The following is a 26638-nucleotide window of genomic DNA, read 5'->3' as shown; positions in this document are numbered from 1 at the left end:
CAGAGACAGATTACTGATTTCTTCACACCAGACACAGGACAGATAGAGGAGCAGCCACCACTGCAAAGCTCAGCTCATACTCACATCCGCGGTACTCTCATTGACCGAGCATTAGAGCTAGGGAGATTGAGACACCCACGACCGAGGAGAGGAGCTTCATAGCATCGACGGAGACTATAGGGGAGGATTCGAGCCATACTGTCTCGACATCTAGAGTGCAGATGAGGATGGATTCACCACACATTATATCACCCTCTTATTTTGGGCACCCATGGTATTAGTGATCACACATACCCCACACAGTTCCAGCTAGTAGCACTTTTAGATTCACCTTAGTATCTCTTTATGTTTTTTTTTTTGTACCCAGACATGGTATCAGACTCACCAGTTTGTAACGGATTGGTCTCATAGGTCATTTTGGCCTCTTTAAGAATATATCATTTCATTTCATTTCATTTCACACACACACACACACACACACACACACACACACACACACACACACACACACACACACACACACACACACACACACACACACACACTCGTGTGCACTAGTTCCTCACAACACACATAGGGCATTGTGTGCACTAAAACCCCTACCTGACAATAGGGTCCTACCCTGGAGAATTGGCATGGTAGGAATGGGCCCTCGTACTAGACACTCAAATGGAGTTCATTAAAGCATTGGGTAGTTAACCTGTCATTCCCGATCTTCTTCATGCTAAGATCTTCCCTACTCGCAGTAGAAGTGCGGACCGCCTCAGATCGTGGTGGTGTTGATGAACTTTTTGGATTGCCATATAAGATTGAGACGTGAGCCCCCTTTGGAGCTCACTCAATCCATTTTTCGGTTCCATTTTGTGTGTGTGTTTACTATTGTTGCATAAGGAGTGATTATTGTCAACATGACTAAGAACAAGGGAAAGAAAGTAGAGGAGAACCGACTCCATCATAGGTAGTCTGGCTTTCCTATTTTGATTATACATTTCAAGGAAGAGTAACCTTTCTGCTGTTTTTTTTGCCGAGATAATAAACATACCCTTAATAATGATTAATCATTGGTTTAGAGTTGCCGTTTTGCTATTCACCACACACCAAGTGGGTATTTGTCACCATGTGTAGAGGCATGTAGTTGGGTATGATCCTTGATTAGTGATGGGCTTCCCTTTGTGGGGCGGGTGCTTATTCAATACTGTAGGGATGTGTGCCATGCTTAGATAAATGTTGTACTTGATAGGTTCCCCTTGCAAAGGAACTGATGCGTATTTTGTGACTTGGAATTCTTGTACTTAAGTTGTGAATCTTTTTTGTTTTTTTTTTTTGTGTGCATTTGAAGGCTTGGTCCTTACTGAGCATGTGAGGGCCCCACGTGACTGATTGTAGAGGGGAACCCTCTGTCGCTTTGGAATGAATATGCATGGAGTAGTGACCACCTCAGCATGGCTATGATAGTATTTTTTACCAGCCTTATGTTACAGGTTTCGGCGCATGAGATTTGGTTTACTGGTTTTAATCTTACTGCATCGTAATATGTTTTGCTCTATGCCCCCTGTGGTGCAAACAATGAAGTTTTTCTGGTTGTGATAACGATCAAAGATGGCTCATGAGAAGGATGTCACTTGTAGGAGGGGCATATTGCTCCTGTACTCTATGGTTTTTTGATATCTCGTCTCATGAATTTTTTTGGCAAATGTATGCCTCTGCCAATTTTGGTATACCTTGGCTCACTAACATGATTTTGCAGCTCAAGCTTTCTTAGGCACAAAAAGATACATGTTTTTTGAAAAAGGGCCTCTATCCACAAGAACATGTTAAGCAGTGAAAATGTGTGACATAAATGAGAGTGAACATGGACAACAATACAAAAGTGGTTTGAACTTGGATTTAAAAAAAAAAAAAAGGCTTGATTGGTGGCTTTTTTTAGAACAAAGCATATTAATGCATGTGAATAGTAGAACTTAGCAAAGTGAGTGACATTGATAACAAGTAGAGAGTCTGCTGAGGCCTGCAAAATGCATAAAGGACTAACAAACAATTGTCTTTTTTTTTGTATGAATGCAGGTGAGGATCTCTCTCTCATTTTTGGTTTGGTGTTGTTCAAAGGAAGATCAAAGATCTTCAAACATAGATAAGACTCAATTCTTATCAAAACTGTGATCTAATCCTCTTGTACTAGATCTGGAAATTTTTGGATCATAGTACAAAAAACCTTTCCTCTCCGTTGTCAGCCGTCATTTGTAACAGTTGTTCTGCTTTGCTGTGGGTATTTAGTTTATATTAAACAAGCACGTACGCACACATGTATCTAAAGTTATGTCCGGCTACGACGCATTAGGCCCTAAGGTTAGGGGGGTTATGGGGCTCTTATAAATAGGACCCTAGGATCTTTTGTAAGCTATCTTGTGTGATCACGATGCCTATACTGAAGACCATTGGAAAATGTGTACCTGGACGCCAAGCTAAGGTCTGGGCTGGTGGCATTGGAGGCCAGTTCTTCATGTGTGGCATTAAGCCGAAGTAGCTACCGACTCTTAGGTTTGGGGGTGAGCTGGTTAGGCTTTATGGCTAGGAGGTGAGTAAAATGTGTATCCCTAATACTGTTTTATGTGCAAGTTTGCTCGTCTTATCTCATGTGGGCTGGATGAATCCTAGGGGAGCACTAACATTGGTATGGGAGCAACTTCTCTGTTCTTTGTGGCATGGCAACATGCATGAAACCATTAGAGCTCTTGTGGTTGTGATGATCCAGCGGGACAGGTCCACTATACTTCTGATAGGGTGGTATGGGACACTAGCAAGAGAAAAGGGGCATGCCGGTGGTGGCACTCCATGATATGCACATTTTCTTTTTTCTTTTCATGTGTATTAGGGTTGTTGCTTGCACAAAACGACAGTCACTGAACATCAAATCACATAAAATAGATCGAGATCTAGGACCATGATCTCTCGGCAACGTGTTTAGCAATCGCATCTAGATCCACACTGGACCTTATTGATGCCGGATTGACTAATTTTTATTGCTATCACGTCCATAGAATCTCAAGACCAAAATGTTGCAGTCAGTTTATCTTTCAAACCTGCACTCAAACACAATCACATGAGAGAGCACACATAACTGAGATTCATTTTCGGGAATTCCCATTTCAAAGTACTTCATTCATAAAGTCATAAAGCAGAATACTGTCATCACATCAGTATCCCTGAAATCCAAAGGAAAATCAGTGACTTTATTCCATCTTGGTAATCTGTGACAAAGGAGCAGAGTAACTCTCCTCTTGTCCAGCCCCGTTTGGACCATATTCAACCCTGCTGATCTGTGGGATCTCTCAGAATAGACGCAGCTAGACCGAAAGCCTCATGGTAAAGTTCCAATATCCGAGGAGTATTTGCTAGGTCCTCCTCCTCCATCCACTTCGCATCCAATGTCGGATAACTCTTGAATTTCACTAAGAACCGCCGTATCACTTTTTCTTTCACTTTCCTTTCCTTGTGAGCGAGTATGTGTTCAAGAACGAGCATCTCCTCGCTCTCTTCTACTTCAGGTTGCTCCTCAGGCTCCTTGTCGACTGACAACTCACCCTTGAAAGGTTTCAAGAGACTCACATGAAAAGCATTGTGAATCTTCCAAGTATCTGGCAACTTCAGTTTGAAGGATACATCATTTATCTTTTCTTGAGTCTGGAAAGGGCCATAATATTGCATACTTAGTTTTGGAAAAAGCCGCTCCTTCCCCTTCAAGTATCGGGCAGCTTGAGTCGAAAGGAAATATCATTTATCTTTTCTTTAATCTGGAAAGGGCCATAATACTTCATGCTAAGCTTTGGAACAAGCCGCTCCTGTCCTTTTTGTTTCCTTAGGCGTGCCTTCTCAAAATGTAAGACACCCAATGGTCTTCCTTTAATTCCAAGTCTCGTCGATGTTGGTCTGCTGCCTTATGTCGTTCTTGAGATTTCTCTAAAGCCTCCCGGACCTTAGCAAAAGCAATGTCCAAGTCTCTCGTGTACCGGTCTGCTTCAAAAATCTTGTCTTTAGTGCTGAGAAAGGGTGGAACCTTCAGAGCACCTTCAATTATCTCAAATGTCGCCTTCCCTGTCAAAGAGTGAACCGTGTTATTGTAGGCAAATTCCACCAAAGGAATTTTTTTCCCCCATTGAGTCTTATGATCAGAGATGTAAGACTTCAATAAATTCAGAACAACTGAATTTGCAATCTAAGATTGCCCATCTGTCTGCGGGTGGAATGATGACGAGAACTGCAACCGCGTGCCAATGTTCTCCCAAATAGCCCTTCAAAACAAACTCGTGAATCGGGGATCTCTGTCGGAGACTATTGTCTCAGGCATGCCATGTAATCGAAATATCTATGTAATGAACTGTCTCGCTAAATGGTCCGACTTGACTGTTTTCTTCATTGGAATGAAGTGAGATTGCTTGCTAAATCTGTCAATGACAGTCCAAATGCCATCGTGCCCACTCTGTGTCTTCGGGAGATCAAAGATGAAATCCATTGCAATACTTTCCCAGGGGCGGGTGGGAATGGGTAAAGGTTGTAGTAATTCCTGTGCCTTATGCCTATCAAACTTGACCTTTTGGCATACTAAACAACTGCGAACAAAGTCGTCCACATCCTTCTTGAGTCTCGGTCAAAAGAAATAATGCTCCACACCTTTCAAGGTGGTGTCAATGCTGCGGTGACCCGGAAAAGGTGGACAATGGCACTCAGTCAAAACCTTTTTCCTCAACGATTGTGTAACACACAACATTGTTTTCTTCATCAAGTAGCCATCCCATATGGAATACCCTGGTACTATCTCCCCATTCTGTATCCAAGTAAAAACATCAGAAAAATCCGGATCGGTGGTGTCTTGATCAACCATATCCTCAAAGCTTCTATGATGGATCGCGGAAATAGCCAAGACGAGGGGCTTCCAAGACAAAGCTTCTGCCATTAAGTTTTCTGTCCCTGAACATGGACAATCTGGAAGTGAAACTGTGACAAGATGCTAGCCCATTACATGTGCTTTTCTGAAAGCTGCTTCTGTGACAAGAAGTAGCCTAAATTCTGATGATCAGTAAAGACCGTGAAATCGGCTCCGAGTAGGTAATGTCGCCATTGAGTAAGAGCATGGATCACTGCCAATAGCTCTTTCTCATAAATTTGTGCTACCAATTCTGGCCTTGAAAACATTCTGCTTTCATAAGCAATCACATGGCCTTCTTGCATTAAGACCGCTCCCAGACTTCAACCACAAGCATCACTATAAACTTCGAATGGCTTTTGCAAGTCTGGCAAGCCAACACTGGTCAAGTAGTCAGTTTTTCCTTAAGTGTTTGAAAGGCAGTCACCTCTGTCGGTCCCCACGAGAAAGGGACTCCTTTCTGAGTCAATATGTGCAAAGGGGAAGCTACCTCTGCAAACTTCCGAATGAACCGCCGATAGTAAGAACACAAGCCCAAAAAGCTTCTAACTTCATAAACATTCTTCAAGTCTGTCCAAACCCGGAGAGTCTCAATCTTGGCCGGGTCCATCTGTACTCCTACTGCTGAGACGATGTGTTCCAGAAAGTGTATCTCCGGCAAGAAAAACTCACTCTTTTTGGCATTGATAACTAATTTGTGATCACGCAATGCCTGAAAGACCTGTTGCAGATGGTGTCGATGTTCTGCTTCATCCTTGGAGAAAACTATAATATCATCAAAGAAAGTGTCCACAAAAGATCGATGCTCTCGGAAAATCCTATCCATCATTTGGTTGAAAGTCGCTGAAGCATTGGTAAGTCCAAAAGGCATCACCAAAAAATTGTACAAATCAAAGCTTGTCCGAAAGGTTGGCTTGTAGACATCTCCCAGAGTGATTCTGATCTGACGATATCCTCTTTTCAAATCAATCTTGCTGCAACAAGAGGATCCTTGAAGTCGGTTAAGAAAATCATCGGTCCTTGGAATCGGAAATCTATTATTGATAGTGATTTTATTAAGGGCTCTATAGTCAATGCACATCCTCCAAGATCCGTCTTTCTTTAATACAGTAAAACCGGAGAGCAGTAGGGTGAAGTACTTGTCTGGATGAGACCCTTTTCAAGAAGGTCTTTTACTTGGTTCATGATTTCTTCATTCTGGGCTCGGCTAACATGGTAAGGTGGCCGGTTCAGTGGTGTGCTTCCAGGAATCAGATCAATAATATGGTTCTCAAGACGAGATGGTGGTAACTCGCTTGGCAGGCCTTATGAGAAACAGTCGGTATGTGTGCAAAAAATATTGTCGTTCTTTGTCCAGTTCAGACATGTTCGTTCGATGTTCATCATTTAATTCTTACATAGATCAAGCAAACAAAAAGACTAGATTTCATTAATTTTGAAAAGGGCGAAGCCGATACAATAGGGATGGACTCGCCCTTCAATTTTACATCTAGTACAATTTTTCTGCCCTTCTCATTTGTCAAAGTCGCTTTCTTGGCCCGATAGTCGATCACGACGTTGTTCTTATGGTACCAAGAAATTCCTAGGAGGACGTCACACCCTTCCGAAGGCATGATGTAAAAGTTCTCGTGCCCTAAATACCCTTGACAATGCAAATGTAGTTTGCCAATGACAGGCGTAGTGGCTACATCCCGTTCGAGTGCTGCTAGAACTGCCTCCGTTGGTGGCACCATCTTGTCATGCGTAATCTCAAGCCGCACCGCCAATTCAGGTGAAATGAAGTTGGCCTTGGCTCCTCCATTAAAAAAGATAAGGGCTTCCTTATCTTTCACTTTGCCCCAAGCGTGGCAAAGTTCTGTACTTTCATTCATCTGGCTTGGATCGGTTCCCATGCAATCCAGTGTCACAAGACGGGCATCACGCGCCAATAGAACAGAATAGACTGAGCAGATTTTTAGCACTTCAATAACAAGTGAATTGAGAGAGAGAGAGACGACATGCAGCACGGAGTGGTGGAATTCCACCCCACAGAGTATTGGCCCCAAACCTTGGTGCCTCTTTCGGTATTTCTTTATATTACTTGAACTCAGTACAATGCCGGTACTGGGGCTTTGTACTTTCTCACTGAAGCGTGCCAGAGAATGAGCCCTTAGAACATAAAAAGCAGTTTACATAAAAAGTCTTCTAACTCAAAAGCTTCTGGTCCAAAAGCAATGCCAAAAAGCTGCCAGCGTAAAATCACGGAATTCCGTACAACAGTCAACGCAAAACGCGGAAATCCGTACAGCCTGCCACGTCATCATGTCAGCGCAATTTTCGGAATTTTCGAACAGTTGCCACGTCATCAGCTGCTACGTAATTCTTTCTCTTATGTGTGTGTGTGTGTGTGTGTGTGTGTGTGTGTGTGTGTGGGTCTTGCTTTATTTTAATCCTTTATGTCACTTGGGGCCATTGGACGGGGTCCCCATAAGTTAGTAGGACTTCTCCTTCTACTACTTCTTCTTCTTAGGGTTTAGGTCCCTCGGCCGGCATCTGCAAGTTGGCTCCATTCTGTTTTGACACGTCAACAGTTTGTGACATCTCTCCTTCTTGAAAGAGAGTAATCATCTGCGATCACAGCATATCTGTAAAACAACTCAAGTTAGCTCAAATAATTTTTCGAGGGTCATTCCGAGGGACAATCAATTTGCTCTTTTTGTTGAGGAGTTAGCTTCTCCTTTCGGCTCTTTTGATCAAGGAGTTGGCTTCTCCTTTCGACTCTTTTGATCAAGGAGTTGGCTTCTCCTTATTTCCAGATCGGAACTCTCGATATTCTGGCGTAGTAAAATTAGCCATCACACCCAGACCGCACTGATCTTCCATGGGTAAAAATTACATACCCAGGCAATCTCATCCAATCAGGAATATTCAGTAGTTGGCACATCACAATGCAATACAATTGCTTATATATGCATGTTACAAGACACAACAAACAGCGCCGTTGAGCACTACCCCGAGACAAACGGTTTGCAGTATGAAGCTACTCAACGACTACCTCGTCACTCCCGCCGCAAATAACCTAAAAAGGTCCGGGCCATGAGCTCAGAGGACTGTATAACCAAACGCTCCCCAGACCGCAGTTTGCTTCGCTTGGAGGTTCAAGCATACAACCAAACGCTCCCCAGGCATCGGCTTGCGTCGTTCGGAGGTTTTCTAGCATACAACAGAACGCTTCCCAAGCATCGGCGTGCGTCGTTCCGAGGTTCAAACAATACCAAAACAATAATTTTCACTTCTCCACCCGGGAGTAAAATCATCAATCATTGAAACCAGTATTAAACCCAGAGTCAAACAATTCAATTGGCACCAAGACAGGTTCAAAACAGATACCATCCATTTCAAACAGGATCACCAAACAAGTTCTCAAACGAATTCTCAAACAAAATTCAAAAGTATCTAACTAGAAAACAACTAGAGAGGTCATTCAGTGCTTTGTTCGGACAACCGAACTTTGAGGACAACTGGCTTACCCTTCTGCATCACAGTGATGGTTCGGTTCCGAACCTAGAGAGTTGCATCATTCTTGTCGTGCCAAGGCATGCCCAAGAGAACGCGCAATTGCCCAACTTCATAATGTGGAAATCGGCTTTTCCATGATAATCTTGTATAGTCACTGGAAGTGCACCAATGAGCGGTACCACTTTCTGAGTTTGCCCCATGGCTAGCTCAACTTCAATTTCTCCACCCTCTGCATCATAATCAAAGTGCATTTGCTTCTAGAATTCTTGATGGATGAAGTTCTCCATAGCTCTGGGGTCAAAGAAAATAAGGGCTTTCAAGCCGTTGTCTTTTCCATAAGCTCTGCATAATTCATTAAAACTCTCGAGGTGTATACCATAAATATTGGGTACTAGTCCAATAGCAGGTCTAGCCTTCTTGGCCGGAGGTGGCCTTGGAAATCTGTCTGACCAGCGAGCAGAAGGTTGCACTGAGGACGTTGAGGCTCGCTCAGGACATGTATTGAACGTATGTCCTGTTTGGAAACATTCGAAGCATCGGCCTTCTTGTACCAAGGCGTCTCATTGACGTTGTGTCAGACGAGGCCGTTGAGGTTGGTTTTCACGGGATTCCCGAGAATTTGTTCGTTGTTGCCGAGAGTTCTGGTTAGTGGCCGGAGGTTCTTCTGTGGTAAACTCCAACTTTCCTTTCATGAGCTTGTAGCCGATCGCGGCATGGTCCATAAGCTCTTGCATGGTAGAGACTTGCTTGGAGAGACAATATTCCTGCAATGGTGATGGTAGTCCAATGGTGTAGCGCTCGCACTGGTCCTCTAAGGAAATGAACTTAAAGGACACCGGAAGGTACACATCAAGAAACCTTTGGTTATAGTTGCCATGGTTTCGGTGGCAAGCATTTTCAAGTTGCCCCACTCTGCCAAAATCCGGACTTCAAACATCGAAGTCATGTAACTACGTGCAAAAACTGTCTTGAAAGCTTCCCAGGTCCTGGGAGCATGCGGTTGTGTCGCGATTGAACTCCACCATTGCATAGCATTACCTTTGAGAAATCCCGCTGCTCGAGAAATCTTGGATTCTTTTGTATAGTTCCCCAAAGCATAGATGTTGTCGAATTGGTGTAGGAACTGCAATGCTTTCTTGCGATCTTTCACCTCGGAAAAAGTGAAAAATTTGACTGTTGTGCTGCCATCTCTGAAATCTTTGGGTTGGTTAGACGCATATCCCGGGTATGGATAATAAGGGTATCCATATGGGCTTCAACCATTGTAGCCTGGTGGCGGTGGCGGTGGCGGTGGCGGTGGCGGTGGCGGTGGAGGTGGAGGTGGAGGTGGGGGCAATGGTGGTTGCACTGGATCACGGTCAGATGGCTGCACCATATTCTTGAAGACTCCCCCGATCGGAACAAACGGCTGAGAAGGTTGCCGGTTGGAAGCTCTCGTACTTTTTGATGCCAGAGGAGGTACCACCTAGGGCATCAGAGGGGGTAACATGTAGTTCAAAAATTGTTGAAAACTTTGCAGCATCGGTAGATTCTGCTGAGGATGTCGCGAAAGAATGTCGTGAAGCTCGTTGAGCAGAAACTGCAAATATTCTGATGAATCCATGAATTCTATGTCTTGGGTTCTTTATGGCTTATGCCTTGTAAGACAACGATGAAGACGGGAGCACGCCCAATGCGCAAAGAAGTAAGGGTGGGAGTGCCTAATAAGTCCGGGATCGGGACCGAAGATACTTCAAGTAAAACTCCAATAGCTCTGTCTCCTCTTTTGTAGGATTGGTATGCTTTCAAAAAGGCCCACACCTCTTGCTCTGATACTACTATCACAAGATGGGCACCACGTGCCAATAGAACAGAACAGGCTGAACAGACTTTTAGCACTTCAATAACAACTGAATTGAGAGAGAGAGAGACGACATGCGACACGGAGTGCCAGAATTCCACGCCACAGAGTATTGGCCCCAAACCTTGGTGCAACTTTCGCTATTTCTTTATATTACTTGAACTCAGTACAATGCCGGTACTGGCGCTCTGCACCTTCTCACCGAAGCGTGCCAGAGAATGAGCCCTTAGCACATATTTAAAGGCCCTTGGCCTATGAAAAGCAGTTTATATGAAAAGCCTTCAAACTCAAAAGCTTCTGGTCCAAAAGCAATGCCAAAAAGTTGCCAGCGTAAATCACGGAATTCCGTACAACAGTCAACGCAAAACGCGGAAATCCGTACAGCCTGCCACGTCATCATGTCAGCGCAATTTCCGTACAGCTGCCACATCATCAACGGCTACATAATTCTTTCTCTGTGTGTGTGTGTGGGTCTTGCTTTATTTTAACCCGTTATGTCACCGGGGGCCCCATCGGACGGGGTCCCCATAAGTTAGTAGGACTTCTTCTTCTGCTACTTGTTCTTCTTAGGGTTTAGGCCCCTCGGCCGGCATCTCCAAGTTGGCTCCATTCTTTAGGGCTTTGACACGTCAGCAGTTTGTGACATCCGGTACCAGTCCTGACTCCTGCTTTCATCTTACCTTTTTTGCTACGTTCCTTTGCTGCTCTAGAACTCTCTGGTTTGTCTTCAGTCTGACCTCGTTGTGCCTTTTTGGGGCACTTTCCAGAGATGTGTCCTTGTTCCCCCCAACCAAAACACTTCGCTTCTTTGAGATAATTATCCCTCTCTCTAAAAGTCAATCGGGGTCGTGTATCTTTCTTTTCTTGGGGATTCTTTTTCTTTCTATTTTCATTGTTCGAGTCTCGTCCTCTTAGTCAAAATTTCATCAGTGGGGTAGATCAAAGTCTCCAAAGGTATTGAGAATCCCCGTTTCGCATGATCCATTAGTTGTTGAATAGACTCAAACATTTGTTCAAGGTAGTAATCTCGGATCTCTGTAGGGAGTCCGCAGCAAAACCGCTCAATCTGTTCTTTAAAGGTGACCTTCTTAAATGAAGAGGTCGATAGAAAAGAATCCCAAAACCTCTCGCAATATGCATCCAAAGAATCTCCCTTGGTCATCCGAAGATGGTTCCAAGCGGTTCTTACATCTCGTTCGTACTCAACCAAGAAGAAATAAAGAGCCGTTTGAACTTCAACCACTTGATTGGGGCTTCTTTCCTCAGAAGAAGAGTGGACCACCATGTTCGAGCATTTCCTTTTAAAAATGATGCAGCCCTTTTGATCTTGGAGTGCTCTGAGTAATGCCCTCCAGAGAAGGCTATGTCAAACTGTTGGATGAAGGCCAAGGCCCTCGGAGCATCTCGGAATCTAGAAAAGGATTCAAATTTTATTGACTGTCCACCCTCTTTAAATTCCTTTGCCTTCTTGCTCTTATCTTCGAGGAAATCCTATTGGTTGGCTCTGTAAAAGTGCTTCTTCTTCGCATAAAACATGTGGTCGTCGGAGTCCGAACTATCAGAGGATGACTCCTCCGTAGATCTATCAGAAACTGGTCGGTATGTGATCTTCTTTGCCTTTTTCTTGTTCTTTCCAAAGATTTTTTTTTTGCTTCACTTCTTGCCCTTTTTGTCCTCCTCACTCGAGTCGAAAGAGCTAGAAGAACCGTCAAAAGAAGAGAAAGAACTGGGTAGTCCTTCAAAATGCACACGCTTCTTCTGCTTTCTTGCAGATGCAAAAGAAGATTGACGGCCCAAGTAAGCAGGGTAGTAGTCTCCTTCTTGCGCTTCTTCAATTTCTTTTTTGATTGATTATTCGTGTCCAAAAGCTGACTGATTTGGGTCTGAACCACCTCTTGAAGTTCTTCTTCAGTAAACATCCTCGGAGTAGGAGGTTTCTTGATTGCCGGTTTGATTGGTGGTTTGGTGGCTTTCTGCCACACTGAGTATGCACTTTAGCCATGGACTGCTGGGTCAAAAATTTTGCAAACTTGGGAAGCATCTGCTTTGTGCACTCGTCAACCTGTTGTCGAGGTTGCATCTCCAAAAGTTCATACTGTGTAGGCCAAGGTGGCCCGTACTCATCTTCTGCTAAATCGCTTGAATTTGCTGTATTGCCTCCTCTCGCCTCAGCGGTTGCAGAAGAGGTCGATTGATTCTTTTCGGAATCCGTAGGTGTCGCGAGAAAAAGGATCGGATTTCTCGGTAGAAGAGAAATCGGCTGTGCTCTGATACCACTGTAACAAACTTGGACACCCCAAGTCTAGATTCTGTGGCGACACAGCAGAGATTCCTTACAACAATTTACAAATTACGAGAGAGTCGACATGACCCGGCGTAGTTCCGTGCCAAGAGAGATTGGCCTCAAAGACTGGCGCCTCGTTCGGTATTTCTTTTATATTTAACTGTGAGCAAAGTACAACTTCTCGTGGGTGCTCGCTCTCAGACTCTGCATCTAGATGCTTTGAGAAGTGAGCCCCCTTGGGTCTCTTACAAAGATTACAAGGGTTGCTAAAAGCAGAGACCCAAAAGCATTAAAACTCAAAAGCAATGCTTCCCAAAAACAACTTGGTTAAAATATCTGCCAACAAAAAGCAGCAGCGCTAATTGTGGAAATCCGTACAGCCAAGCCACATCAGCAGCCAGTGTAAAACGCAGAAGTCCGTACTCTCTGCCACGTCAGCACTGTCAGCGGAGAACGTGGAAATCCGTACTGTCTGCCACGTGAGCCTATACGTACAGCTCTGTCCGTACTGCAGGGGCTGCCATGTCATCAGTTTGTGACAAAAGCTGTCTTGTAGACGTCTCCAGGAGCAATAGGGATTTGATGATATCCACTCTTCATATCAATTCGGCTGAAACAAGTGGACCCCTGAAGTCTGTTGAGTATATCATCGATGCTAGGAATAGGGAATCTGATTTTGATGGTGATTTTATTGAGAGCTCTATAGTCGATGCACATTCTCCAAGATCCATTTTTCTTTAATACTAGAAGCACTAGTGAACGAAGGGTGAAGTGCTAGGTTGGATAAGACCCTTTTTCAAAAGTTCTTTTACTTGATTCATTATCTCTTCATTTTGGGCTCGGCTAACACGGTAAGGTGGGCGGTTCGGTGGTGTACTACCGGGAATCAAATCAATCGTGTGATCCTCAAGATGAGGAGGAGGTAACTCGCCTGGTGGGCCTTCAGAGAAACAGTTAGCCTGTGCGTGTAGAAATTCTTGTTGTTCCTTTTCCAAATCAGACATATTTGACCTTTGTTCATCATTCAGTTCTTTCAAGAAGATCGAGTAAACAAAAAGACTGGCTTTCATTAATTTGGAAATGATCGAAGCCGATACAAGTGGGACGGACTCGCCCTTCAGCTTTATATCAAGTACAATCTCTTTGCCCTCCTCATTCTTCAAAGTAGCTTTTGTGGCCCTGTAATCGACCACGCGGATTGTCTGTAAACCTTGGTAAAACCAAGGTAATGGTGTTTAACACCACACCGTAGTGGATTAGGATATCAGCACCTACATTCACTTATGGTTAGGAGAGTGTGGGTACACAGATGCATACTCTTATCTTGGGGTAGTCTGCAATGGGCCAAAGTTTTCTTTGAAGAGAGCAGTAGAGACTAGACTCACCAGAGCGTATGCGGCGGAGGATGTGTTCGCAGGTTAGTTCCAGGAACCCTGAACAAAGCTCTGGCTCTTTGATACCTTGGTAGCTTCAGCTATGCTCTATGGGGTTCAGGTTTGGGGACCCTCTGTGGGTCAGGATGGGTGGAGAGGTATGGAGAGGCCCTTGGTATCTATGATCTCTTGGTTGATTAGAGCCAAGGCCTCCGTGCCACACGCGCTTACCAGATCGGTCTCCTTTATGCACAACTTATGGGACACTACCAAAGACAGATATGCCAGATTGGCCCTTGAGTCCTCCAAACAATTAGCTTTACAGGGGGACACATCATGCTGGTATGCACAAATGTCATCATGGTTCCAGATACATGGATTCAGCATGGACAGCTTGCCTCCCTTCGAGTACTCCCTTGATGCACCATCGTTGTCTCTTACACGGGTGGAGATTACTAGACTCATTTGCTAGGACCCGACCCAATTGGACACCAGGATAGAGTCGACACAGGAGTTAGGCACGAAGATGGCTTTCTATAGAGAGTATCTTCTCCAACTCACGGGGGATGGGTTTGTGATTCGACCCAGCTGTATGGATACACATCTATCTCATGGGTTACGGTGTGCCACTGGTCAGATACTGACATCTTCACACCAGCTTGAGATTGAGACTAGTAGATTCAGAGGGATACCAGCAGGATATGCCACCTATTCCATACAGAGCGAGAGATGGAGATGCATGATATATGTCAATGCACAGTGTATTACGAGATACGGGGTCGCTTCCACTGTCTATTCAGAGAAGGCTTCGGACCCTTCTCCCAAGTCATGAGCTATCAGGACCAGAGATGTCTTGGTCTGTATCTACTTGAGTTACACAAACACAAAGATAGTTTACTAAGGAGATCTGGAGAGAGACAATTCTAGAGACAGATTACTGATTTCTTCACACTAGACATTGGACAATATAGGAGCGGCCACCACTGCAAAGCTCAGCTCATACTCACACCCACGGTACTTTCATTGACCGAGCATTGGAGCTAGGGAGATCGAGACGCCCACAACCGAGGATGGGAGCTTCAAAGCATCGACGGAGACTACAACAGAGGATTCAAGCCGTACTATCTCGACATCCAAAGAAGAGATGAAGAATGGATTCATCACCCATTGTATCTTTCTCTTGTAATTGGGCACCCATGGGCCATTGTATCAGTGATCACACAGTTCCAGCTAGTAGCACTACTAGATTCAATTTAGTCTCTCTTTTTTTTGTACTCAAACATGGTATCAGATCCACTAGTTTGTAACGGATTGGTCTCATAGGTCATTTTGACCTTTTGAAGACGTTAATATAAGCTCTCTCTCTCTCTCTCTCTCTCTCTCTCTCTCTCTTTGCTTAGTTCACATCGAGCAGCTTAGGATTCCATAGTATTTTTGTTTTGTTATGTTGTTAGTTTTTTACTCTGACTTTGTATCAAATCCACCACATTGTAACTTTCTGGTCTCATAGGTCACTTTGGCCTTTTGAAGACGTTAATATAACATTTCATCTCTCTCTCTCTCTCTCTCTCTCTCTCTCTCTCAACGGCACTCTCATCGACCGAGCGTTGGAGCTACGGAAATCCAGACGGCCATGATTGAGGAGAGGGGCTACACAGCATCGATGGAGACTACAGCAGAGGATTCGAGCCATAATCTCTGGACATCCAGAGTGCAGATGAGGATGGATTCTAGTAGTAGTAGTATTTTGTTCTAGTCTTTTTGTACCCAGACATGGTATCAGATTCACAATTTTGTAACAGTTTGGTCTCATAGGCCATTTTGACCTTTTGAAGACGTCAATATAACATTTCATTTCATTTCTCTCTCTCATAACAGGTCTTGAGTTCAACTCTCCTCGTCGGATAGATCTTTAAGGTCTCTTGGGATAGTTTCCTACGACGTTAAAACTCTCTTCTTCTTCTTCTTTTCTCCTCTCTCTCTCTCTCTCTCTCTCTCTCTCTCTCTCTCTCTCTCTCTCTCTCTCTCTCTCTCTCTCTCTCTCTCTCTCTCTCTGCTGCTCGCTTGGCTCTGTGCTGCTGCCTGGCTTGCGCCCTGCCCCCCCCCCCCCCCCCCCCCCCTCGCCCCTCCCCCGCCCTGCACTGCATCCACGCGCCCGCCTCTGCCCCTCGCCACCTGCGCTGCGCGCTGCACCCTCGCGCCCGCCCTGCCCTGCACCCGCGCGCTCGTCGCCCCGCCCTCCCGCCGCCATGCCCTGCTCGTGCGCTGCACCACGCTCCCGCTGCACGCTGCCCTAGCCCCCCAACCTCTACGCATAGTATGTCTCCCCCACCTTTCCTATGTGTAGTATGTCTTGTCCCCCTCCCCCCCCCCCCCTTTTTTTCTTTCACACGTAGGACTTCCATCCTCTACGCGTAGGGAGTTTTTTTTTTTTTTTTTTTTGCCTTCTTCCCTCTCGCCCCCTTTCCCCCCACTCTATCTACCATACTTATTCCCCCCCCCCCCCCCACCCCCACCCCTCTCTCTCTCTTGTAACTACCGTTTTCACCCCCGGGCCGTACCGCCTCGCGCTCCACCACTAGCCGAGACCGCTGCTAGTGTGGGTGCACACGTGCATCTAACCCCCTTGCGGACGGCGATCAAGCATGAGGAAGACAAACGATAAAGCCGAACCCCTAGAGGATGCCATTCAAAAATGCAAAGAGGAAATGACGGAGACCATCACCAAGCTGAACCGCAATCTCTGGGGCACAATAAACATTCTCGAAGGACGTGTGCTGATCCAAGAGAGCAAGATAAGCACGCTGGAAGACCGAGTGACGACCCAAGAGGAAGAGATCGCGTCACTCAAGAAAGAACTCGCCGAAGCCCGCTCAAGAAACACACTGGAAGAGGGCAAACTGCAACCCTCTATAATTGAAGAAATCAACACGATCAAGGAACAAGTACGGGCCATCAAAGAGGGAAAAGAACAACACAAAGAAACGACGACTTCTTGGGTGGATGTTCTTACCAAAACCCAACAGAAGGCGGACGAACCCGAGAAATGGATCAAGGTGGCCAAGAAAGGAAAAGACAAGGAGATAACGCCCACGTCCACACCCAACAACATCATTAACTAGACACTAGAGGAGGAGCAGAGGAGAAGGGTGCGCGCTTTATATGTGAGAATTTGTTGTCTTAAAGACAAAGGCAATGTGGACGAAGAAGTAAAAGAACTCACAGCCTTGATGGGGATTCATGAGCCGACACACACAAGGGCATGGAGAGTGGGCAACATAAAGAAAATTGGAGGCAGTGGAGAAACCTCAAAAGAAAGAGCACTCATCCTCCGTTTTCCCTCCATGGAAGCAAAGAAGTCATTCTTGAAGAAAAGACCAACTCTTAAAGAGACTGGCATCTTTCTTGGGGATGATCTCACCCTCTCGCAGATCGCTCATATGCAAGAAGTTAGAGCGGCAAGGGGAAAAGGCAAGATCGCTTTTTACCGAGACGGAAAAGTAGTAATATTGGAGCGACGCTCCACATGACGGTGCGAGACTTATGGGACCACACTCAAAATAGCTGCCTGGAACTGCAATGGATCTATGCGTCTTGATGTGGGTGCTTTTGAGGATAGCTTTACTGGAAGAGACATCATCTTCTACTCTGAGACACACCAGGCCCCGGGGCAATCCATGCCTCACATCAGTGGATATAGGTGGGAGATAGCCTACAGACAGGAGACACGCTCAGAGCACAGAGGGCGGGGCTCGGGAGGAGTGGCAGTGTTATTTAGAGAGGATCTGCAGCCACTGATACACATAGCCCGCAGGGACGAGCAGGCCAGGTACATGTGGGTGAGGCTGAAAGCAGAGACAGGCAAATACCTCTATCTAGCTATTTGTTACTTTCCCCCGAGTACATCAGTTTATGCACCACCCAGGGGACAATCCCCTTTCTCTATTTTGGATGATGACATATGGGAGTTCTCTAGGGACGGTGACATTGTCATCCTCGGGGACTGCCCATCACCAGGTAGTGTTTTATGATACTTCAGAGGAGATACTAAGAGAGATAGATGTGGCAGATACGGGCCTTTCCAGACTATCACATGATATGGAATATACTGAGTATGGGCGACACCTGATAGACATGGGCACTGCACATGGATTGGCCATCTTGAACGGCCTACAGAGATTTCCTGCTGCGGGAGGTTTTACATGCTTCCCACACAGACATGGAGCCAGCACGGTGGACTATGTCATGGCACAACCGAATCTCATCTCTAGTATCTAGGATCTCACAATTGGGCCCAGACCGGTCGGGGTGGCAGTGGATCATGCTCTGGTGTCAATGACCATCTCTTTCCAATTCAGTGTAGCACACAGACCACGAGTAGTAGCCCCTACTCGCTACACATTCACAAGGGAGAAGGACTCTGTATACATGGACGGAATCTACAGACGCCTATGCACTGAGGACCCGGGGCGACCTTTGGAGGAGCTAACTACTATACTGACATAGACATTACATGAGGCAGCAGCAGAAGCATACCCACACACCCAGTCTGAGCAGAGCCGCCGATCTGGGAGCATGCCTCAAAACAGCTGGTACGATGAGGAGTGCCGCCAGACTAGAGCCAGACTTCAGAGGGAGGTGCTATTAGGGGACGTCACCCACAGACAATCACAGATAGATTTTCGACGCCTGGTGCGGTGGAAGAAGAGGGCTTTTTTGGCTCGACTCGAGCAGGATCTATATCAGCCATTCTTGAGTCAAGACTTGCGTGAGGCGTGGCGGCTCTTTCATGAGCAGTCCCCCCCCCCCCCCCCCCCCCCCCCTTGCTATTTCCTCCACAGAGACCTGGGATCAGTACGCATCATCTTTGTACACAGTACCTGAACAGCTGCCCCTCCCCAACCCCCCCGACCCATGCCCACATACATGTGTCTTTTTCACCGCTGAGATGGTGAAGAAAGCTATTGACAGGATGAAGACTGGGAGAGCATATGATCATGAGGGCCTAGTTGCTAAGCATTTCATGCATGCCAAAGACCTACTAGCAGAGCTTCTAGCAGTTATGTTTAACCGTGTCATGTGTGAGGGCCTACTGGACACTTGGAGCCTATCTATGATCGTACCTATCTTCAAATCAGGAGACCCCATGGAGCCTGGGAATTATCGCACTATTATGATTGGGCGCACACTGGCACGGTTGTATGCATCCATTCTTGAGCAACAGCTGAGTAGATGGGCAGAGAGGGAAGGAATACGTGCAACTGGGCAGGCAGGATTCAAGAGAGGCTTCTCTACTCTTGACCATATCCTAACACTCAGGGCCATCATCGAGGAAGGCAGATCTCATAGGAGACGGATCTATTGTAGCTTTGTGGATTTCCGCAAAGCTTTCGACACGGTACCCAGTGCTAGACTGATGCGCAGATTACAGGAAATGGGAGTACCCACAGAACTCATTTGGGGGATCATGGCATTGTACAGATCAGTAGTAGGGCATGTACGCACCCCTGAGGGACTTTCTACACCGGTTCACTCCACTATTGGGGTGAAGAAGGGCTGCCCGCTCTCTCCCACTCTTTTCGGTATGTATGTGGATGAGATTTCTGACTACATTGACAGCGATGGGGATAAAGGTGCTCAGTTGGCAGGGACATGGATTCCACTTTTGTTATATGCTGATGACATAGTGTTGATCTCCGAATCCCCAGAGGGAATGCAAAGTCAATTGGATGCTCTGCATGCGTTTGCCCACGAAAGTGGTTTGTCTGTCAACCTGAGTAAAACCAAGGTTATGGTGTTTAATACCACCCCACAGTGGATCAGGAGGTCAGCACCTACATTCACATACGGCCAAGAGACTGTGGAGTACACAGACGCTTACACTTACCTTGGAGTGGTTTTTAGTGGACCTACATTCTCACTCAAAAGAGCAGCAGAAACCAGACTTACTAGAGCCCATGCAGCATTGGGTAGATTGGAGAGGATGTGTTCGCAGGTTCAGTTTCAGGAGCCCCGGACGAAGCTCTGGCTCTTTGACACCTTGGTGGCTTCAGCATTGCTCTATGGAACCGAGATATGGGGACCTTCACTGGATCACCACGGGAGCCTGGGTCGCTCAGACGGATGGGGGAACATGGAGAAACCTCTCGTCTCTATGATCTCGCGGCTCATTAGAGCCAAGGCATCAGTACCACGGGCCATTATCCGAGCAGAGCTAGCGGCCCCCCCACTTGTGGTGGAGGCGCTTACTAGATCGGTCTCCTTCATAAACCGCACATGGGAACTTCCTAGAGACAGATATGCTCGCATAGCACTTGAATCCTCTCGACAGTTAGCCATACAAGGAGATACAACATGCTGGTATGGGGAGATGACATCATGGTTTCAGGCACATGGGTTCAGCATAGACCGGATGCCACCATTCCATTACTCATTGGATGCACCATCTCTCACTCTTACACAGTCAGAGATCACCAAGCTCATACGCCAAGACCTGACCCAGCTAGACACCAGAAGGACATGGATACAACCAGCACAGGAATTGGGCATGAAGATGGCTTTCTACAGAGACCACCTTCTCCAGCTTACGGAAGATGGTTTTGTGGCGAGACCCAGATACATGGATACCCACTTGTCTCATGGGATACGATGTGCTATTGGTCAGTTACGCACATCTTCTCACCAGTTGCGGATTGAGACTAGGAGATACAGCGGAGTACCAGCAGAGGACAGGACATGCCTCTTGTGTAATATGGAACCTGAGACAGAGCTACACTATACATGTCGCTGCCCCGTCTACTACGAGATACGAGGCCGCTTCCATTGCTTGTTCAGAGAAGGTTTTGGACCACTCTCAAGAGTCATGGGATACGAAGATCAGAGATGTCTTGGTTTGTTCTTGCTCGAGCTGCGTAGACACAGAGATAGCTTGATGAATGGCAAGGCTAGCCAGTCTCAAAGACGGATCACAGACTTCTTCAGAGCAGACACGAGACCGCCGCAAGAGCCACTACCACAGCAGAGCTCCCCCTCGTCTCACACCAGAGGCACACTGATTGACCGAGCGATTGAACCGGTGAAATCCAGGCGCCCGCGACTGCGAGGAACTACACAGCATCGACGGAGGCTACGACAGAAAATTCGGAGCACGCTGGCCAGGCATGCACGGCGCCCGGTCAGACTACTAACCATGGAGGAAATTGATGAGATTCGCCAACGACCGATGCTAGATCTCTTGTGATTCAGCTATCCCAATGAGCCGCCCATTTTTTTGCTTAGTTTTTTGCTTGGTTCACACCGATCACCGATCAACTTAGGACCCCGTAGTATATATCTTTGTTTTGTACTGTTGTTAGGTTATTTTGTTACTCTGACTCTGTATCAGATCCACCACTTTGTAACTTTCGTGTCGGAGGTCATTATGGCCTTTTGAAGACGTTAATATAACATTTCATTTCATTTCATTTCTCTCTCTCTCTCTCTCTCTCTCTCTCTCTCTCCTGCTCTTTAATCTTCTGCTCGAGTCCGTCATACAGAAGCTATGCCACGTCAACATCTGGTAACAATGGTCCGAAATTGGCTAAACAGTAAAGCAGTGGTAATTCTGTGCAGAGACTTGGGGGTTGTTTTGCGTATGCTTAATGAGTAAGATGAAAAACCTTATTTTCACTAGCTGCATAAAGCAACATCTTAATGAATCGCTTGATCTGGTTATATATACGTTTCTTTATTTTAATAAAGTTGGCCCAGTATTTCTGTCTAATGTCAATAATTGTGAGATGATTTATTTCAAATTCTCTTTGGCTTGAGGGAGCTTGTACTAGTCTTTGCATTGGTGGTGTGATGATTGTTTTACTCAAATTTTTTTGAAACAGTGTGATGATTTCTTATTTTGATTTTACTTCACCAAGTTGTACAAGTTAATGGTACGAAGATTCTACCATGTTTAGCAAATTATGACATGGAACCATTTAAATTTGGTTTAACCCAGGTTGAAAATTTGACACGCCGATGCCAGCTTCAAGATGCAGAGCTGAAGCGTTCAGCCAAACAATTACAAGAAGCCTTCAATATAGCAGAAGAGGAGGCAGCAAAATCCAAAGCTGCAAAGGATGTGATCAAGTCCTTAACTGTGCAGGTATTTATCTGCACTTCAGTCGCTACAATCACTGTTTTTGGAAATGTAGAAATTTTAGTTTGTCTCTCGCTCAATAATGCTTATGATGGCACCTGTGGAGTTGAAAGGTCCAATAATAACTTCTTTGGATTATTCATCCGAAAAGAAAGGATACTTGGGTGCTTTTATGTAGGCATAGGCATGCTACTAGTTGAGAGGCAAATGCACATGAAGTCAATAGCCAAACTCAAAGGCATGCATGTGAAAGGTGTCAGTGTATGCTTGTAAAATCTCTTTTGAGGTCTTTTCTTTCTCAAGAAACAATGCTCTACATTTATGCTTCTGCTATGTCATTCAATCTACTACCTATCAGTCCCAATGGAGACAACTGTTTGATTATTCCTGTGCCATATGGTGTGAGTAGAACCTCAGAATGTGCTTAGAGAGCATATATGAACAGCTTTTACAGAACCTGTATTTGCATTGGGGATTGATCATTTATGCTTGTCAGCTTTTTCTTCTTCAATCCAATTGGTAAAAACATCTCTTCTTCATGTTACATTTGCGCTCAATGCGCACGTGTGATGTCCAAGAAGCTTGTTACTTTTTCTTTCATCAATTATCTTAGACTGAGTGAAATGTGGTGGGTAGGGAAAGGATCATCTTTATACTAAGCTCTAGGCCCTATCATGCATGTGAATGCAGTGGAGTTTTGTCTGGGTCTTAGTAGCCAACAAAGGCAAGTGTTTTTATTGGGTGTTAAGTTATTAGAATCAAATTTCCAGCATGTGAAGTTACACACCATTGTGGCAGTCTTCACCATGCTAAGTAGCATACTTCGTGTCTCAAGATGCTTCACTAGACCGCATCAATCCAATCTGTAAAACATGACCCCTAACTGCACTGTAACCTCATTAGATGCATTCTCCTGCTCAACATGGATTGATTTGTGGTCTCAAACGTGTTTGTGAAAACCAGCTCAAAGGAATGACAGAGAGAGTGCCAGGAGACATGTACCATCACAATCGATTAGCACCTGCAACAAGTTCCGTTATAGAAGCACCAACCACCGTGCGAAATGTGTATGGATCAGCAGGAGTTAACGGTGCCAACCGGCATTACGCCAGTCAAGAGTCTTCAAATGTGACAAGCAATGGGGCTACTCCTTTTCATGCCAGTGATGGTCACGGCTATGGAAGGGGGCCTGCTACTCCGGCTTCAAGCAGGACATCAAACGACACCTTTGATACACATCATAGAAGTGAGAATGCTACAAGGGGCAGTTCTCATCCACCAGAGAGTGACTATGAACCTGGAGTAGAGTGGGTTGAGCAGGACGAAGCAGGCGTGTATATCACACTTGTGTCTTTGCCTGGCGGTGGTAGAGATCTCAAGCGTGTGCGATTCAGGTAAATAAGCCTTAGTTTCTGTATAATTCTTACAAGCCGTATATTTTTTCATCTCTTTGTCTTTTTCTTACGGAAATTGGATGAACTGCTTTACACAGCCGGAAACGCTTCAGCGAGAAACAAGCAGAGCTATGGTGGCAAGAAAACAAAGCAAGGATTCACGAACTTTACCATGTGCGTGTTGTCGACAAGTCAGCCATGGGATCTTCTGGTCTTTCAAACTTGAGAGAGGACCCTTAGGCAACCCAGCAATGTGCGGTGGACTTATCGACTGCAATGCTTGAAATGAACCATGAAAGGTTAAACTGGCTAACCATGCTAGCCATGAGCAGAGAGCTTTGATCGAATCAGATAGATATTACCGTGGAATTTTGCAAGTGAAACAGCTTGCTTCATTGCTGCAAAGATCCAGCTCTTTTGAGCTGGGTGAGGCCATCAACAAGGGCTCATCAAAGGCAGACGAACAGGAGCCTTGCATAACTAACCCTTGGCCTTCAGTGTAGGATGGCATCAAACTGGGAATAAGGTGATGATGAGAACAATAATCAACAAGTTGACTTCCTGATATTTTCCCCGAAAGCGTAAAGCTGAAACTAGCACTTAAGTGAGGTTTTAGGCAAAAAAAGTGTATAGTAAGCTATTTTTACATCCACATTTTGGTTCCTCTGAGAATGAGTGGCCATGACTGGAGATCCTTCTTACAAGGTACACATTATAGTTCCAAATTGGACAGACTATTGTAATAGTGTATTACACAAATTCAAAGGGAATAAGTATATTGAGTTGGTGCGCACAGTTTCTCCCATGTCTGGTTACCATGGACAACATTTTGCTTGTCTAAGTGCAATCTGGAGATGAATGCAATCCATACATAATTGAGCAGATTAACACATTTCAATGAGTGTTGTGTCAGATCATTTTGGGATCTGATACATATGCATACGTAATCTTGTGTTTTTGCATTGCGGCTGTTGTAGTTGAATCTCTTTAATAAACACCAAAGAGTGCTCTTTTGTAGCTCCATTTGTCAAACTTTAGGTAGTTCATGGATGAAGATAGGATTAGCAAACTGTGCATAATAACTTGGCAACATCTACCAGGTGAGCGTCTCTCTCTCTCTCTCTCTCTCTCTCTCTCTCTCTCTCTCACAGTAGGTCTATCCCTAAGGCAATACAAAGTTGTATACCTGCAAAAACTTATACAACTAAGCCTTAAAAATTTGGAATTGATAACAATGGTAAACATGAAAATCTAACATGATTGCGGCTGCAAGGGCTAGGAAAGGGAAAAGTTTATAAAGGGCCTGGGTTAAAAACTCTTTTATTACAAAAATCAGTAAAGTATGCCTTGTCCATCTTCTGAAGTAGGAGACACTCCAGCATCCTCTCAACTTATAGCACCTCAAACCTTTTGAGCAACTATCACCAGATGAGGGGACAGAAAAGGTAAGCAAGCATATGCTGACAAAAGGGGAAGAGGGGTGGGGGGGGGGGGGGGGGGCGGCATTGAACCGCCACCTTAGAGGGAATATAAGGCACACCTAAGATGAGGATAAGAGTTGTCAGGCATTTTTTGGAATGAAAAAAAGAAAGAAAAAGATCCATGTTGTTGGAAACCTTGCCAACATACGGTATGTGGATAGTGCAATGTACATAGTGTACGTAACTTTATGTGTGGAAGTGTTGAAGCTCTCATGGATGTGCGTTGATGGAGAATTGAGGGAAGAGGATAGGGTTTTTTAGAAGGCAAATTGGAGTTGCAATTGTCTCTTCTTGAGGGGCCCTAGCTAGGGATCTTATAGCTCTAAGGTGCCCCCTTATCTACGAGTCATATACCCCTCTTTCTATGGAGTTTGTATAGTTGATGTGGCCCGCCTCTGAGATATATATATGGATTCTATACATATTATGTCATAGTTAACTAGAGTTTTCTATGTATGTTGGCTTTAATTTCAAAATCTTGTCAAATAACCATGCATCTTATTCAATAAGATACCGGGAATTCAAGGCTTGTGCCAATATTTTGATTCTAAAAGCTTGACATAAATCTTTGGCAGTTGTGTGTAATGTATATGTAATGCATGTGCACGAGACTGTATAAATGTGCTTTTGAGTATCATGCTTGCTTCTATATGTGAGGGTATGTAGTTCTAGCCTTAAGAAAAGTGGATAAATGTTGAGTTGATTGGAGGCTTTAGAGAGCACCAAGCGCTTGTTTTGACTCTTTTTGTGTTGGAGCTATGATGCATGGATTCCTTCATGGCACGTTTAAGCCATTTTTTTAATGATTGGGTCTACTACTTGGAAATTCTTCTCTCTCTCTCTCTCTCTCTCTCTCTCTCTCTCTCTCTCCATTGCTTGTTGAGAGAGGGCTTTGGACCATTCTCTAAAGTCATGCGATACGAGGATCAGAGATGCCTGGGCTTGTTTTTGCTCAAGCTGCTCAGACACAGAGAGAGCCTGATGAGAGGAGAGACTAGCCAGTCTCAGAGACAGATCACAGACTTCTTTAGAGTTGCCATTGGACACCCGGAGGAGTTACTACCACAACAGAGCTTGTCGCTTTACACCAGAGGCATACTGACCGACCGAGCGACTGAGTTGGGGAGATCCAAACGCCCACCACTGCGGAGGACTACACAACATCGACGGAGGCTGCATCAGAGGATTCGGGTCACTTTGGCTCGACATGCACGACGCCCAGTCAGACTACTGACCACGGAGGAGATTGATGACCGATGCTGGATCTCTGTGATCTAGCTATCCCAACTAGCGGTTTAGCTGCTTAGTCCACACCTAGCAGTTTAAGATTCCATAGTATTCTATTTTGTCGTTTTATCATTTTGTCATTTTGTCATCTTGTTACTCTGACTTGGTCTCAGATCCACCACATCGTAACTTTCTGGTCTCATAGGTCACTTTGGCCTTTTGAAGACGTTAATATAACATTTCATTTCATTTCTCTGTCTCTGGGCCTCTCAAATTTTTTTGGGATCTTTGAGGTCTCTTGGAATTATTCTATGCATGTTAAAAGTTCTCTTCATGGATGTGCATGCAAATGTATTTGTATCTATAAATAATAAGAAGGAACTTCAATGACCTTTCTATTACCCAAGTGTGGTGGATTGATTACCCCCATTCTCTGTAAAATAGCTCGTCCTGAGTTCAAGACTCATCAAAAAGATCTTTGAGGTCTCT

General features: G+C 45.2%; 1 protein-coding gene across 1 annotated transcript in view; it reads left to right on the top strand.

Moving 5' to 3' along the window:
• Positions 1-24234, top strand: part of LOC147454233 (PH, RCC1 and FYVE domains-containing protein 1-like) — a 78539-nt gene extending 54305 nt beyond the window's left edge. Inside the window, exons 7-9 of the mRNA XM_086516243.1 lie at positions 21907-22053; positions 23011-23441; positions 23540-24234. Of these exons, the coding sequence (XP_086372369.1) occupies positions 21907-22053; positions 23011-23441; positions 23540-23681 (720 nt within the window). The 3' untranslated portion in view covers positions 23682-24234. The remainder of the gene's footprint in view (positions 1-21906; positions 22054-23010; positions 23442-23539) is intronic.
• The last annotated feature ends 2404 nt before the right edge of the window (positions 24235-26638 follow it).

The sequence above is a fragment of the Adiantum capillus-veneris genome, chromosome 7, assembly GCF_014529385.1.
Source record: "Adiantum capillus-veneris isolate H3 chromosome 7, ASM1452938v2, whole genome shotgun sequence".
In the NCBI taxonomy this organism is placed as follows: Eukaryota; Viridiplantae; Streptophyta; class Polypodiopsida; order Polypodiales; family Pteridaceae; genus Adiantum; species Adiantum capillus-veneris.
Note: the sequence above shows the minus strand (reverse complement) of the source record. Positions and strands in the feature narration are given on the sequence as shown.